This window comes from Caloenas nicobarica, chromosome 5 (genome assembly GCF_036013445.1).
Source record: "Caloenas nicobarica isolate bCalNic1 chromosome 5, bCalNic1.hap1, whole genome shotgun sequence".
In the NCBI taxonomy this organism is placed as follows: domain Eukaryota; kingdom Metazoa; phylum Chordata; class Aves; order Columbiformes; family Columbidae; genus Caloenas; species Caloenas nicobarica.
The window spans coordinates 62,387,745-62,405,675 of NC_088249.1; the positions used below are offsets into that span (position 1 = coordinate 62,387,745).

A 17,931-nucleotide genomic window follows, 5' to 3' on the forward strand; every position below is an offset into this window, starting at 1 on the left:
TTTGCACAGTTTGAATTAATAGCCTTGAGGAGGATGAGATTTCCCATTAATTACAGGTTGACCTGGAATCAAATTAGTACAATATTTTATGCATTTATTTTTCCAAGAATCAAACGATTCACCATTTCTACCATAGAATTGTCTGCTTTGCTGTATCCTGACGGCCTCATTTTTTTCCCCGCAACTCTATGGAGCTGGCTTTTCTTCTTTAGCTGTAAAGTGAGTTGCCCCAGAGTGTACCCTGGGTAAAAAGAGATGAAGAATTCTTACAGAACACACTGTTCTGAGGGATGACAAGCAAAATCTTGGCCCAATAGTGCAGCTGCTGTGGGCCAATGCTTGTTTGTTTGGTGGGGGGTGTTTTTTATGCCCTGGATAGGCAGCACTCGACACACTGGGGCTTTCTGATTACAGCTAATAATCCATAACATTGAAAGACATCCATATGTAGGAAGGGAAAAGCAGATAAACAATACTTTAGCTTCTCAAAAGCTGGTAGTTGTGGAAGAGCATTGACCCTGGAGCACTGTGAAATTAGTTCCCTGATTCCTTTAGCTTTCTCTCTCTGCACAGTTCACTCTGTAGTATTATTATTATTATTATTATTATTATTATTATTATTATTATTATACATTCGCTCAGACTTATTCTGCCAAAGCTATTTATTACCTCTGTTCTCATTAAGTGTGTGTGTGTGATTTTTGACATAAGTTTATATCGAGTTGATCATACCAGGTAGTTGATGCCCAGTATTGCACTGTCAGCAATGTGAAGGTCAGATTGTGTTGAGGGTGGGGTTTAGGGTTTTTTTGGTATGGGTTTGGTTTTGTGTTTTCAGAGAGAAGGAAAGAAATCTTGCAGACCTGCATGCTTGTACTTCGTATTCTGCCTGTGCTAGACCGGGGTTTAGCAAGGTTGAGAGCATAGAAATCTTTCCATAGAAAATTTGTTTACTTGCTGTTCCTTGGAAAAGGAAATAGGAGACCTTACTTTCACTCCTTTCCTCCTCTTATCAGATGCAGGAGAAAACATGATAAAAACTGTTCTCCAAATTTTGTAAACTCTACAGGAAAGGCCATGATAATTTCTAACAAGACACTTTTCAGGGGTTTTTTTAATGCTCTTCATCTGATTGTGTGCTCTTTCTGTTTGCTTTTGACTCGTTGTATAAGGGTGGTGATAATTTTAGTGGATATTGCCAGGGTTTTTTTCCAAATTACTGGAGATTTTTAATCTTCACAAAGGATCTACCTCTTGTTCTCATTGGCAGCCTAAGTTGGAGAGCTAACGTAAAGTAAGGTTTCTTCAACAGCTTTTTTTTCCTCAATGTTGCTTGTTATTATAAGACTTACTGTTCAGTAGGCAGCCAGTGTTGTATAAAATTTTCTAAATTTCAGCCATTGTATAGAATAAGACATTGCTACGAGGTACTAAGGTACTGAGAACGTGACATTAGGCATTTGACTTTGAAATTGTATTGGAATTGAATTGAGAATTGGATTTGCATCCTGGAAGAAGTCAAAGCTCTAAAAAATATTAATTGGACATTCAATCATTTAAGTTTAAAACATTGAGATAACAAAGTAAACATGAACAGTAGAAGCTCTGCTCTACTCTCTTCAAGCAATATTTTTACAGTATCATTTTAATATTAATGTGTCCTTACCTAAAATGCTACTGGTGTTGACACAATCATTTCCATATGTCTTGGGAGGTGTGGAAAAAAGTAACCCACTTACCAGCACTTTAGAAGTTTTTCTGTTAAACACAAAATAAATGCAGCGAAATAGCTCTTCAGTTGTTTGTTTGAATTCATGTTTTAAATATTTTGAACCATTAGCTGATATTATGTTATGGAAATCCATGTCTCTTGTGCAGAATTTATATAACAAACTATTAAAAGGAAAAAAAAAAAAACAGGAAAAAAAATACATTAGCACAGGAAAATGTGCAACATCCCAGTCAGATATAGGAAGGATGTAGTTTTTTTTCCTTCAAAGATGAAATAAATTATTCAATAATCCAATTCCTTCTCCCTAAAGTCATCTCAGAAGCGTGCTTGGCAAATGTTAGCAAGAGCTGACCTAAGAACTTAGTGAACAAATAAAAATGAAGATTTATATGGATCCCCTCACACCTTTGGTGCATTCGTATTTGATTATTTATAATTTGTTCAAGATGTGGGGAGGGAAATAGTGGTTTGCACCGAGATGGAAAAAAAAAAATTAGCCACGTGCTATGCAGTGGTCATTATTCCTTATTTAAAAATCCATATTTTACATATAATATAATTGCATGGACTTTGGCTTGTCAGCAGGAAAGAGCAATGCAGTTCATTTCTTGATTTGGTTCTTATTTTTCATGTTATAAGAGCAGTAATTTTTTGGAATCTCTCATTTAATGTAAATATATGTCACCATGTGTTAGTGTTTTCTAAATAATCCTGGGGAGAGGGCAGACGAGCTATTCGGTGGCAATGTGCTGTTTCTTTCACATGAAACATAAGCCTAGAGCATCTCAGAGGAAGAAGAGTATACCAGCTCTGCTGGGAACAAATGTGATGTATTGCTTTTGAACTTATCTTAACACATATTTGAAATAATTTTTTTTTTTTGAGATAAAATTCCTCTGCAAAAATGAGGTGCTACTCATGTAGAAAACAGGAAGATTTATGAGGAAAATATAAATTCCTGTTTAGTGTAAGCTTATGAAGTTACATATCTCTTGTTGAACTCAAAAGCAGCTAAGGATGGGTGCAACATCCACGCATTATCCAGATTTGGAAATTTCAAATTCATTGAAAAAACAAGTTACTTTTTAGTAACTATCCATTTAAAATGGTAGTGATGCAGAAAAACACCTGGGCTTAAAGGAAACTGGTGACTTCTCCTTGTCATAAAACATGAGGCACTAATTGCAGAAATTTCTTTAATGACACTAACCTTTGGCCGGCAGCCCTTTTAGAGGGAGCTGTGACATCGTTCCAATGCAAATGAATTGTTAATGAGGGTTTTCACATAAAAATTAAAATACTTTAAGTCATATAAACGTTTCTGATGACAAGCACTTTCCCAAACAGTCTGAAGCAGCTGAATCATTTTGGTAGAATAGGAAAAGCTGTGAAAGCAAGGCCTTAACTTCTCTCTTGACTGTCCGATCCTGAAGAAGGAAGTAATTGATGTGGAAAAAACATCTAAAAAGAGTAAAGGGAAAGACAGCAAAGGTAAAAAGGTAGGAATTTTTATTTGAGGTTTTGTTGAAGGTCTCTTACAGAAATAAGTCTTGGAAAACATTCCAAATGTGCTTAGTTTATTGCACAAAGTGTTTTAATATTACATTTTTATAAGATCCTTCTTCCTATCAGGAGTTTCAAAATATCAAAGAATTTCAGCTGATTTCCACTGTTTGTTTCTAAGGAAGTTTTATTCCTTGGAAAGGTGTATTATATTATTATATTATAGAAAGTCATAGTGGGAGAGGAAAAGATCGAGACTCTGGCTATTCATTCTACATATCTTTCTATGGTCAAGTTATCAAAGTAGTATAATATCACTTGGTCATCGGTATCTACATTAGCACTACCATGGGTACCAGAAATAGCTCTCAGAAAATCCCCATTTTTTTCCTAAGCTAATTGTGTTCCTTCCTCTTCTGGTTTGTTTAGACAGTGCCATGTTAATGCAGCTATGCAGGACAAGTCATTTGATCTAACAAACAATTGTTTTGCAGTGCATTCCAACACATTCTACATGGGGCGATTCAAGGAGTATTTTGTGAGAAACTGAACAGAGGATCTGAATCTTAAATTTCTGATTGCACTTATTTGATGTGGTCTTTCTTCCTCCACCACTTCTGATTTTTAAAATAAGATTACCCTCAAATTTATTCTAAAATGAAACATTTGAATTGTTGTTTAATTTCAAGTAAAAATAATTTTAAAATACTTAAACATTAATTTATCCTACTAAGTATATTCACAATATACTTTTTAAAATGTGTTTTCCTTGGTAATTCAATTTTTGTTTCTTAAAATATGACTGAAAACGCATTATTTTCAGAATCTCTGCTCTTAGTTTCATTATGAAACCTTAACATGGGGTTTCTGTCACATTTCTTAACCATACTTTCTAACCTCTCTTAATACGGAAGATATTTTTTAAACAATTGTCTCATGAATGTCTGCTACTAATTTTAAGCATCCACCCATACTATTTATTCTGACCTTAATATAAATTTGAATTGTTGTGTTGTAGAGGAAAATGCTGGTATTCCACTATCCTTTTTTTACAAACATGTTAAAAAATTAGATCAAACTTGTATATGCTTCCTGAAACCATAAATGTGCAACCTCATGAACAGCTCATCTATTTGCATCAACTGAAGCACAAGCTATGAAAACAACATAGGATCATTGAAAAATGCATTTGGGCCCCATTCTTGGGTGTTGGTTGCTGGAGAGCCATACAGTATTCATAAAGTATGGACTGAGGGGTGGAGAGCTATGACTGGTATTTGCAAGTATTTCTGTGAATGGGAAAGTTCTTGGCATTGGTTCAGGGATCCCATTTCCGGAAGCCTTACTGTACATTACCATTGAGAGAATGGAATTGATTTACAGGAAAAAAAAAAAAAAAAAAAAACAAAAAACAACTAAGGGCATCCATTACCTCCCCTTGTCACAAACATCCTAAAGTAAAGTCAATTTATTATTATTTTGCATGGCAGGAAAAATTGGAGTGTAGTTGTATGTAGTTAGACTTGAATAAAAGTAGAAACATTATATGTCTTGTATATAGGAAAGATTTGTCCTATATTGAGCAGCTTTTTCACGTAATCCTATAAGATATTTTTTTTCCTCATGCTGTGTGAAACACCATAATACACCTGACCTCTGGGAACCCATGAGGATGCTGCCTGATTTTAGCCTTTTTCAGTTTACAAGTGTTGCTTGCAAAACTGTTGCGAAACAGGCCATCACAAACATCACCTTTGGGTTACATGAATATCAAATAATTGAAATGCATTCACCAGACCTCATTTGCAATTTTGGAATTCCATGAGTCAGTTGTTAGAAGAATCAAAATGTATGATTAGAATTGTAATTGGATCAATCATTGGTAGCCCAGAAATGTTTATTGAAATGAATACATTAATATTTTATTTCGCTTTAGCAGAACAACCTGGAAGACTTAATTTAGCACCATTTCCAGAAATAATCTCCTTATGCATGTATTAACATGAGTTCCAGAAGAAGAGCAGTCTTGGCCATTATTTTGTCTCAAACATCGGTTAGAACTAACCCAATTACTCAGAGTCATCTTGTCATGAATTCTACTCACTCTTGCTGTGACTCATGTTTCACAAATACTGCATTCTGCTTTCCCTATTAACTCACAGGGCTGTAAATATCTAATATTGCTGTGTTTCTCTCCTGATAAATCTGTTCTTCCGAGTAGTCTTTTGGGACAGATAATACAACAAACTAATGACCAAAACCACCTTATACCATTTGATGGGGGGTGATTGGTCAGTGGAGGATGACTTTTTATTTTTAATTTCCAAGTGAATCACTTAAATAGCATCTAAAAGAATTCTGACAATTATATTTTATAATCATCAGTCTGAAATTAAAGGTCACCGAATACGTGTGTTCTCTAAAATATATTTGGAATAATGCTTATTTTTAAAGAGAAGCATTGTAGCTGAAAGCACTAGCTAAGGAAATACAACTTCTAAATTTTTCTTTTAAGCTACTCCATCAGGTTAGCTGCGGATGTTTCTGTAAAGTATACGGTGATTCATTTGAAATAAAAAGTAAATATCACTGAATCATGATGATCATTCTGATGCAAAAGATTGAACCGGCCATAAAATGTGAACAAATACAAATCACAAGCATCGTGGAATAGGTTTGGAGATTTTTTTTTTTTTTTGGAGTTGGAACATGTTTGTCTTTCAGTAGAAAAGTAATGATGACACTTGATTATTAGCATTAGACATTCATTCAGGAACTACTTAGATTTGTTCTTTAAGAAAATGTGAGTAGCTGTACTTGATCCACCACTATATTGTCTTCAGTATCTTGTATTTCATAGTTGCCAGTAACACATTCCTAAGACAGATAGCAATAACACGACAAATCTAGAGTCAGTTGACTTGTGGTTTCCACTTGTAGTGCAATGGAAATCCCATTGAAACAATCCCATGTAATAATTGCTGGTAGGTATTTTTTCCTAAGTTTGTCAAATCTTTATTTTGTAACCCATTTATACTTATGGGCTTTGCCATAACATGCTGCCGTGCGTTCAACAGTATAATTGTTCTGTGACACGTAAGTATTGCTCTTAGTTTTATAATTAGTATGTGATATGAATGGGGTGCCTACTGTTCATTACTGCAAGAAATAAAATCGTTCCTTATTAACCTCATCTGTGATGTTTTATTAACATATTATGTACTACCTCGGTTGTTCCTAACCAGGAATGTACCATTGTCTCGGTTTTTCTGTGTATACTCATTTGAATATTTAGGCGAGAAGATAAAGCATGTACTAAAACATATATACATGCATCCCACCTATAAGCACTAAAGAATATTGTGTTAAAATTGTATATACTGAGAGAAAGCATTGCCTAAAATTGTCATACAAATACTTTGGTTTTAGTAGGCACGACCTGCTATGAAATGAGTCTCTTCTGTGTTGCTTTAATACTGGAAGTTTATATTTGCCACTTAAAACATTTAAGTGCTTTGTTCTGGAGCATTTTCCCTTCTTGGATGGGATTTAGATAAACTAGTTCTAGCTGTCCCATTGCAATATAAGCCACATTTTGTAAAACTGATGAAATGTTAAGTGCTTGTTTAGACAAAATTATGTTAAAATTGTATTCATTTTGTGTTTGGGAAAAACAAGGTATGGTGTTTCAGCTTGAGGCATATCACTCTTGTCAGTTTGTGGTACAAAATTTTGTATTTCAATAGGAATATATGTAAAAGTCTTAAAGTATGACTCTAAATATCAATGTTTTTCATAATATTGAGTAGCCTTTGAAATATTTGAAAATAGGTTCTTGGAAAAAAAATAAATATTTTATTTTTTTAAGGAGAAATGTTTTCGATATCATGACCGTTTGAAGTCATCTGAAATCTATAGTCATAGCAGTTTTGTAGCGGCTGTTGTCTGAGCCCATTTTATTTAAACTTCTCAATGGCAGCTATTAGAAACACCTGCAAAAAATTAGCAACTGGCTTCAGTATCTTGCTTCCTTTTTAAGACAGAAATAAAAACTTTTAAATGCACAAAATAAAGGAATGCCAAAGTTTTTCTTGCTGTATTTTACTCTGGATCATAACTGTTTGGAGCTATATACGGCAAACTAACATGGAATCGCAGTGTTTGGGTTGGTTTTCTTTTTATACATCATATTTGGTTTACGTTATTTCATGAAACCAAGTTAAATGTGATGTCGCTGATGTTTTTGTTTACTTTCTTGTTGACTGTGTTAGGAGCAACTTAATGCTTTCACAAAAAGCTTTGAGAAGGAATGCTTCTTGAATATTTTATGTGCTTTCCAATACTTAACTGGCAAGAAAAGCTAGTTTTGTTTTAACTTCATTTTACAATGAGTTTCATTCCAGAAATAAATAGATTTTAAAAATAGGTCTGGGTTTTTACTAACGGCTTATATGTGCCATATATAGAATTGCTGTAACTGTCTCTTTATTAATGTACTTGTATTACAGTATGAAATATTGTTCATTATGATGAAATTCAACAAATTATTAATGTTGGCGATACTTTTGTATTCTTTACCTATTTAGTTCATGGTTTCAATGCTTGCATTTACAGTTAATTTAAAAATGCTTCCAGTATTTAGTCCTGGAGAAGCTTCTAAAACTTGGCACTCGCCAGAATGTTTTTCCATCAGACTTCCTTCCTAGTAACTTTAGGACACTGGCAAAACCTCAGTGTCTTACAGTAAGCAAACTTTCTGAAACTGGAACCTCCCTGTCCTAATGTAACAAGAGACAGATAGAATTCTAACCATTATTTTTCCCAAAACACACACTTTCAGATGTATACAAGCAGGAGGAAAACCTAATAAATCAATATTTTTAAATGCCTCCTGAAATGATTAATGGATATGTGTTTCGAACACTGGATTGGAATCCTTAGATAAAGTTTATTCTTCTATTTAAGAACATAAGCTATCAAAAATTCAAGAAAGTTTTGGCCTTGATTTTTGGTTGCAATGACTAGAAAACATTTTTTGAAAGAAAGAAGTGTTAGGCTTTTACATAGAAGAATGACATTGTACTCATAAAATCAAAATTAAAGAACAAGCATAATGAAGGTACAGCATTGTTGACAGCGTCACAGAGTACAGATTGAAAATGGTTCATGTTGCTTGTTACCAACAAGGTCCTGCCAAGTCTTGGAGAAAAATGTCTTCATCAAAGGAGGCTTATATTGTTTCTGGTAGATGTAAAAATTTGGGGGGGAACATACAGGCCTGTTTTACTACCCTTTCCATTTCACTGCTATTGGAGAATATTCTGAATTAACTTAAGGCTTAGATTACAATCAAGCTACTGTGTCTCAACAACCTGCTGCACTTCACCTGGTGAATTCTAACCATGAATTAGACTGAGATTAGGTATGAGTAAATAAAGGATTTTGTATTTTAAACAACAACAACAAAAAAATCCCTTACATATATATTTAGTCAAGTGAACTGTACACAGGCACATACATATGCACAAATTCACAATTCAGTTATTTCATATCCATTAGTCCTCTTAGGCCTGAGTTTTCAGTGTTTGTGTTTCTTCAAAGCTGAAAACAGCATAATAGAATTGTAATTGTTCATGTAATTGTTCAGGCGTCTCTTCCCATAAGCAGTTTAGCTTAAATTAACCTGCTTTTATTGTTTATGCATTGTTGAATCAGATGTTGCATATTTGTTGAACCATAGTCGTTTAAGCATTTCTTTCTGAAACTGAGCCCTTGAGCAAGGAATAAATGTTTGGGTTGTTTTTTCAATTGCTTTTTTATTGAATTAAGTTCTGGCAACATGGATTTGTGGCCTATGTATTAGCATCTAATTTGCCTGCTACTCGTACACGCTTTGATACTACACGTTCCATCCTCCCAGAACAGCTCTAGGTCTCATGGTAGGTCTTTTAAATTCTCTCCTGTCTCTTCACGGCTCTAATTTGTATCTTCTAATTGGGCATCATCTCATGGAGCTGGGCATGAGGGATCAGTCTTCTGGCATGTCTAGTTCCAAAGTGTGGATAAAAACTGCTGCTGAGGTCGTTCTTCGTCCTTTGACAGACTTCCTTCAATGAGGCTCCTGTTTGGGCCTTTTTCCCAAGAGATCCGATTTCTGAGAGTACTTGGCGTTCTTAAAGCTGCTTGCCCATGGCAAACTGGATTGGAAATGGGCAGGAAGGTCAAAATTAAACGGGAGCTGATAAGCAGTAAACAGTGAAAAGACTGTAATCATTTAAACTCTGTTTTTTGTAAGAAATCAAACTTGGCAGCGGGGTGGAATAATGTTATCTGTGTTTTTAACCAGTTTTCTTTCTCTTCAAAGAACTTTAGTGCGATAGGTAAAACGCCACGAGTGTTAACATGAGAGAGAACTAAAGAGGCATTTGGGCTGTGGAGTTCAAGCTATCTTACTCTGAGACAAAAATAGAATGGAATTTTAGAAGAAATATATATTTATTGACGTGGTTATATGAATACCTTAGTTAATACCTGAGTAACTTGCAGCAATTTAAAAAAAAACAGAAGCTCTTTTTACAGCTTGGTTGCTCATAGAAATGGAGTAGGCGATGCAGAAAGGGGAAGATGCTGTGGGGCCAATCCATAGATATTTAGGGATAGCAGTCTTCATTTCTGAAATTTGCAGTGAAAGTCAAATATAGAAGCACCTGGGGTTTTGACAGCCTTTTCCTAGTCTTGATTTTTTTGTTGTTGTTTGTTTTTTAAAAAAAACTTAATTTTTCTGTTATTAACTACTTAAGTCACCACTGGCCTAGCCATTTGAACAGTGTCTGTGGCTTAAAATGGTTCTTCTTCACTGAAAACTTGAATAAAAGAAAGGCTTTTTCTCTCATACTTTGGAGATTGCCTTTATTACCACCTGCTTGAAAATAAAAATATTGTGATACTTCAAGAAAAATAGTATAAATCAGGATGAATGGGAATGGCCAATTACTGCTGCATCGCTAGTAAAGGGCTTTTTTCCAGATTTGATATATTGAGATGGCAGGATCCAAGTAACTTCTTTCTTTCCTCTTTTCCAAAACACTACTTTCCCATTTGCGAAGTCAAAGAAGTTTGTTCCTCTATGTGATTCTATGTCCTTCCTTTTACGACAATCTCATTCTACTGCATGGTACTTGCTGCGGAAAAAAATTGGCCATGATCAGGAAACAGCCACAGATTACTGTGATAGTACCATATTAAATTAAATTACAAGTTGTGTCATGATAATGCAATTTTCAATACTCTTCCCTGTTGTTATGTGTCATATTTTACCTGTGATTACTTGTAATATCTCTGGGATTAACTATATCAGCCTATGCATATTTATAATACTTTGAGTGCCACAGAACAAATGCTACCATCTGGACAATGCTGCAATAGAAATCATTTCAGTTATATGATCAAATTAATATGTAAATGAAATAAACAGTATTTGTAATAATGTCTGCTAATAAATGTATTTTAGCAGGGAAGAAGAGGGAAAAGGCAAGATTTTAGCAAAATATAGGTAAATGTGCTAACCATTGCTGCTTATGTTTCGCAGGTACAACCTCTGGTACACCGCCACAAGAAATGAATAAAAATACCCAAGAAATAGAATACTCGGTGCCAGCACAGAAGAGAACGAGGCGGAAGCTGATGGACTCTCCAGTTGCAGCTCAAGGTCTTGCGGCCCCTGGGCACTCCGGCCTCTGTCACCTGGAGGATTCCCTCACCAAGGAGGTTTGCCCCATCGTGTACACACCAGAACTTTGCAGAAAGCCGGCGCAAAGCAGCTGTACGCAGACTGTGGTGAAGAAAGCTTTGCACCTTGCAGGCCTTCGGGAAGCCAATGCGGATAATATAGATATACCAGTGAAAAAACAGAGTATTACGGACTCTACATGTGACGTTATCCCCAAGTGTGATGAAGCTGATATGAACTCAACAGTAATTATCTACGAAGGGACAGGTGAAACAACTGAAATGTCTACTGACTCATCCATGAAGGAGTCACAGCCATGCAGCAATAGCATTCTGCAAAGGTATTTTCCACTTATATGGGCAAGAAATATTACCCAAACATTTTAACCCTGTTTATCTTCAGAGTTGAGTTTTTCCATTAGTGTCAATTTTATTTGTAAACCGAACATTTTCAAAATCAAACCCTCAGTTTTAATCAGCATCAGATTTAGTTCTGTCATTATTTGAAATCAGTGCTATATTAGTGATAACAGACGAAGTTGAAATTTTATCCTGTTTTACCAGATACGTAACTGAAAGAAAATACAGTACTTTTGAGATTGTTTGCAATGCCTTAGGCAAGTTACTTTCTCTAAATCTTACTTTTTCTGTCTGCAAAATGGAGATCTTAATCTCTTTGACATAGAGAGAGGCTATTGGTAAAGCTGTCATGTATGTGTGAAGTGCTGTGAAGCTGCCTTGAGTAATATTATTGAAATGAATTTCCAGGATTGTTTTTCAACTTAACGTATACTTATGTACAGTTAAGAAAAGTTTCATTTGATTTCTACCCAGAATGGATTTTACAAAAATATATTTTATTTCAGATTGGGTATCTCTTCCTTGAAAAACAAAAATCCTACTTCAGTACTTGAGAAGCCCTCATATATGGCAATGACTTCTGCTGCTGAGAGAAAAAGAAAGGTATTAAGGTAAGATTAAAGTCTTCTGATTCCATACAAGTGAGTTTATATTTATTTCTTATGTTCTCACTTCAGTATCATTATTATATTTCCAATCTGAAAACTTCTTTTACAGGTCATCTGAACCTACATATGAGATGTTCTGAATCAAATACATTTGGTAGTTTATCTTTTTTTCCCTCTGCTAATTTGAGTAGAATCATTTTTTACTCTTGGTTTGAGGAACTTCTGTTGTTTTAATAGAACTATCAACTAATATTGTGTCTTCCGTATCTGCTGTCAACTCAAAATAGAAAGATGACACATAATTCTGAAAAAAGAGATTCCATCATCAATTAAAAATCTAATTTGTTTGAAAATGTTATGCCTTTGCTGGAACACATTAGAAACTACCAAAATAGAAAGCGGAGAAAATGCTTAACAATACTTCTGTGGCCAGTGCCTTTGTTTTTCTGATAATTCATTTCCAGTCTTAGTTGTTATGACTTATTCTTGTGGTCTGCTCTGGGAAGAACTCCCGTTTCGTCACTTCTGGTTTATGATCCTGGAAGAGGCTCGTCGGTAGGAGTAGCAGAAAAGCTGAAACTGAGCAGACACCAAGTAGCGTTGTACTTTTTTGTTTATTTGGTTTTGTTAATATATTTAAGAACTACTGATGAAACAGTAATTTTTTTTCTTTTTCCAAATGCAAAATTTGATACAACCTTTTTTTAAACCAGACTGAGTCACCTGCTGCTGCACAGCGAGTGGAGCTGCCACCTCATATGTCTTCTAAATAATGTTTCAAGACTGTTAGAACAAATTCTATAGATTGGAAGAAACCTCAGGCACTCTTTGGGTGTGTTAGCATCTTCCAAATAGAAAAATCTTCCTAGAAGATCAAATTTACCAAGTTCATGTTCAAATTGTTCTTAATTATTGTTGTAAAATGTTTTGCTTGAGGGTGAAAAGAGGCAGATCTTGCATTTTCAGTTTTTCAAGTAGTTGATTATGAATTTAGCAAAATAAACCACCTGCTCTCTGAAACTGAGCTAGTTTTCTAAATTCTTTTTAGGAAGAGGTATAGGAACTTCGATTTATCTTAAGGTAAATGTCCGAAGATGGACTCTTTCGTAATGACTGTGTAATGATTTCCAAACTTCTATATGCTTACCTCTTCCCAAAAGAGTAGCTCTTTATCTTTCTGCTCTTTTATCTCATTCCTTCCTTCTGTATCTCAAACATGTATTTCCCAGTTTCCAAATTAGAATAACACTACAGGAAAATCCCACAACTTTTATTCCTTTTCTGGGGATTATTCAGTCTCAGACTGTAAACTGTCTGTAAGCAAAATTCTTTATGGCTTTGTCTAGCAGTTAGTGATGAAGAAAGAGAACGAAAGCTTCTTATTTATAGAGGAGAAAGGAATATTCTCTGACTCTTCAGATAGTACCTGTATACTCTGTTCTTTATTTTTTTCTCCCTTTTTTTTCTCTTATGCTTTCCCTGCTTGAAGTAGTTCACTCCAGTCATTGCTTTCCTACTAACATTAGAACAAAAATACAAATTTCAGAAATATTCTCTACATTAGAAATATAATTTGAAAAAGTCATATTGCTGGGACAAGGGACAGGAGACGAGTCAGTCATAATGCAGAGGCTGCTTTTACTAAACAGCATTACATTCTTATTGGCATAAATTCCCTACCATAGAGCATGCATGAATAGATCTTAGGACTGACACAAGATAGGACTTACTCTTTACTGCTTGCTATATATTTTAATTTAGGCAGAAAATCATTATTAAAAAAACTGGTGGAAATAATACAGTATCATAAGAGGAATGGGAAAAGCACAAAACTTGGGACATAAATAGAATTAGCTTGTTTATGGGACTGTCTTACAGAGCGGAATGGGGAAAGTTACCGAGGCAAGTGTAAGAGGGTGAGATCAGATAGGTTCATAATTTTCACTGTCAGCCTTAAGTCCATTGCATAAAAGTCTATAAAATATAGAGGCTTTGTCTTAATGAATTTGGAGCTGTAACATCTTTCTCGCAGCTTAGGTAAAAAGTATTGTCTGCTTGAAGCCACCCCCTCCAACTGTGTTGGAGGCTGTGGAAGAATTGTAGCAATAAAAAATGCAATTTATTCAATAAGCACAGCTTGGTCACTTCAAGGATTTTGTACATGTATTAAGATTATTTCTTAGTATAATTTGTGTGCAATGACCATCAAACTGGCTTCTGTGGTTTCTGAAAAAAATGTTATATTGGTCTGCATTTTAACATGCCATAAGTTCTTATTTTCACAGTTGAAACATTCTTGTAAAGCTGTAAAAAGGAAAAAGAGGAATAATACCCATATATATGTCATAAATAAATTAGTTTATTTTTTCCGTTGTTTTGAACTGCCAGTACTGGATAACATAATTTAATGTACTTCTACATTGCAAGGCCTGAACTACTGTAAAGTAGTTTAATCACTTTACTGAAACCAAACTCTTTTCTGGCTATTTTTTCAGTTCTGCATCAAACACTGGGTTAAGCAGCCTGCAAGACCCTATTTCTGCAAAACGCATTCGACAAGAGGGCTTGTTAAGCCATAAAGCTTTGAGAGTACCCAAAGTGGCAGGTAAGTGTCAAAACTTGTGTGTGCCACTGCATTGGTAACTGTTTGTACAGGACGTCCAAAATTAACGTTGTCAATTTAACAGCATGTGTTGCTGTGATCAGTATATTAAGCCATCAGTTTGAATAGTATATCCATTCATTAAAATAAAATAGAGTGCCTAACCAATTATCTAGATGGTGTCTAAGCAAAATTCAATATTATTACAAGCTTGTTGGGAAAAGGGTTTCCCAAGAGTTGTCTGCCACTGAAAATTGTTTGTGTGCTTGTTGAAACTGGGTGAACTTTGACCTTTTTTTTTTTTCTTTGCCAAGTTGTGGTTTATCAAGAAATAAAATTCTCTAATCATTTCCATACCTGTTTTTAGCTGTTTGCTTTGTTTTATAACACTGCACTGGTTTGTTTTTACAGATTTTTTTTGTGTGAGAGATTTATTACTTAAACTTTGGGGATATTTTGAGCCAACACAATAGCTGAGGAAAAATTCAAAGCAATATTTGGGATTAATTTTGTTTCTAACAGATTGCTGATAATAATACTATCAGGTGGTATTCTGTGAAAGTCTGCTACAATTACATGGCTTCTCTCAGAGGTATATAAATCTTTACTGTAACAAAATCGGTTACAAATAATGTTTTTAGTAGATGTGCACAAAGGTCTTTTGTTCACAAATTTCCAAAAACCTCTGCCTTTCCTAGTGCATGGCACCAAGTTGCTTGGCATCTGCAGTAGATTTTAATGCACTGAATCCTTAGATTTTTTTTTTCCTTCTGTCTCTACCCACTTGTCTCCTTTTCCTATCTTCAGACATACACTTAATGGTCTTTCTTAGTGAGATGTATTGGGCAGTTTAGGGGAGATCAAAGATTGCCTAATGTTTTTGTCTGCTGTTCTTATGAAAGAGTCCAATTGTGTAGCTTCTCCCAGTGGCATAGGCAATACACTAGTTTTACAGCACATATGTGCTTTTATATAAGAACTTACATAAGGGAGAAAGTACATACTCCTATGCATTAATCTCCATTCATGAGCAGTGTTGAGGTTCTACTACAATAAACTTTCTTAAAAGCGTAAATCTGAGGCTAAACATTGCCTAACAATAGTTACTTATTTGGCGCAGTTATATCAGTATCAATTTTTGCTACTAAAGATGGGGTTATGCAGTTACCAAAATCAATCACTACTCTGGTATTATTAAGAAACTATGAAATGAAGCACCACATTTTGAAATAGAGAGTAGAATTTTTGATTCATCAAAGTTTAACTGAATGTAAAATACATTTTATTTTCAAAAGCATGCGTTACAGGAGAAGAATGAAATATGACCAAATCCCCAAGACAAAGACCTGCTTTTGGATTAAATAGAGAAAACTTCCTCTAATGACATAGCATTCATTTTTCAGTACTGTTCTATAGTAATAAGGTTTAATAAAATTTTCACCTATTTCTACATTTTTTTTTATACAGACCACTGTGCCTTTTTAATAGCATCTTGTATCAATTGAGGATCTAATCATTGTGCTTTCTAGGCAATTAGCACACCGGATTACTGAGCTGAGAGTAATTACATTTTTGCATGTCAAAACGAGGCTTTTAATAAGAACAAGAAATATGTGTAAAAAATCTTAGACATGCTCTGAAAAGGAGATCCAGGCAGGCCAAATTCTGTTTATGTTTACTGAATGAGCGTCTCCTATTTGTATTAACATTTATTTCTTCAACAGGAACTAAACTGAGGAGCTGGAAGCAAGAACAGGATGTGCCAAGAAACCTACTTAGAAGCTTTTCCGAAGGAAATGTAGCATTGGGTGTTAAATCGAAGACATCGAAAAATCTTTTATTTCATGCTTGTAAGAAAAAAAATAGGATTTAGTTCAGAGTTCATTCATATTTCGGGCAGGATTGATGGCTAGCAAATGAGAACAGGGTGACTTTCATTTTCCTCTTGCGAATTGTTTTGTGTTAAAGATGCCTCTGTCAGTAATGCACTATTTCAGAAATAACCACTGTTTGGAAATACGAGGATTTTGTTAAATTCTAAAACTTGTTTTTTGTCTCCTGTTAAAGCTTACAAATGTCTTCTGTGGATTAACAAATGAATAAGAAATTTTATTTGGATTTGGGAATGGAGAACTGCATCATATACCTTTTGTCATAGTCTTTGTGAGCATTTCCCAGTGTTTTACTAACAGACTTCAGTCAATGCAATGTTTAAGGAGATCAGTGGTGCTCTAATTTGTAGATGCTACTTTAAGTTTCTTACCTACAGTCTTAATTTTCTAATGAGAAGTGTGTGATACAAAAGTTAGAAAAATTGTTTTGACCTGCTAAATTATTTTCACTGAAACTTCCTAATGTGAAAATTGTTTTTAATTTGGAAGCAAGTCAAACAGATGTTAATACTAAAATGTGTTCATGCTTAGCAGTAGGATACCAGATTATTCTTAGATATGTTACCAGTCTAGTACCAGGAGACTGAAAAATATTTACGAAAAGTGTTTTTTAATGAAGCATTCTATCTAAATTTTTTAGCCTCTATGTTTTCAGTGTGTTACCTTGTTGTAAATGTTCTTTTTATGGTTTTAGTTTTTTTAATTCAACTGTAAATTGTTAATTACTTTGAATAAATGTTTAGCTCTAATAAGAGCAATTTAATGTGAATTGAACTTCTAGAAGAAGTTTTACTCTTTTGCCTCTTCCTTCTGTTATGACATGTCTGAATTATTTTTGAGAAGTATTGTTGTAAGTACACGTAGTTCGTATTTTATCTTCTGATAAACGATAAATATTCAGGGATGAAGTAGTTATATAATTGTATTGTAGCCCTGACAGCCTTCCCACCCTTCAGAACACTGTTGTAGTGCGTTTGGTCCGTGCAAATCTAAGTCCGTACGTGAATTTCCCCAAACTAAGGAGAACTAGAGGGGAAGTCCAGTAACTGGTTCAAGTGGTGTCAAGCAACTGTCTGAAGCAAGGAACTAGTTAAGGAACAAGTTAAGTAACTGATTAAGTAAGAAGAATGTTCTGGCTTTCAGCAACAGTAATGAGCTCGAAAGAGCTCCACAGATGATTATTATTCTGTCACAGGCTTTCCTGTGATAGCAGAGAACTGGACTCCATGGGCTAATACAGTTTATCAAATTTGTTCCTTAAAATTCTTTCAATATTCCAAATGTCTACAGGTTTATACACTTATTTTTGTTCTCTAGTGTTTTTGTGTTCTTGACACACTGGGGTGTTTTTCAGAAGGTTTCTGAAGAAGGAAATGGTAACTGTCAGGACCACTTGTGGGAGGAGCAGACATTGCAGAGGCTGAACTTCATCAGGGAAATTCTGAGAGAGTAATGATTCCTTGAGAAATAGGCATTACTAGTTAAAAATAATGAGATGAAAAAACC

The 17,931-nt window shown here is 34.7% G+C and overlaps 1 protein-coding gene across 1 annotated transcript in view; it reads left to right on the forward strand.

The window, feature by feature from the left end:
- KIF18A (kinesin family member 18A) overlaps positions 1-16,483 on the forward strand; it is a 39,908-nt gene extending 23,425 nt beyond the window's left edge. Inside the window, exons 14-17 of the mRNA XM_065636489.1 lie at positions 10,824-11,304; positions 11,830-11,934; positions 14,427-14,536; positions 16,258-16,483. Of these exons, the coding sequence (XP_065492561.1) occupies positions 10,824-11,304; positions 11,830-11,934; positions 14,427-14,536; positions 16,258-16,406 (845 nt within the window). The 3' untranslated portion in view covers positions 16,407-16,483. The remainder of the gene's footprint in view (positions 1-10,823; positions 11,305-11,829; positions 11,935-14,426; positions 14,537-16,257) is intronic.
- The last annotated feature ends 1,448 nt before the right edge of the window (positions 16,484-17,931 follow it).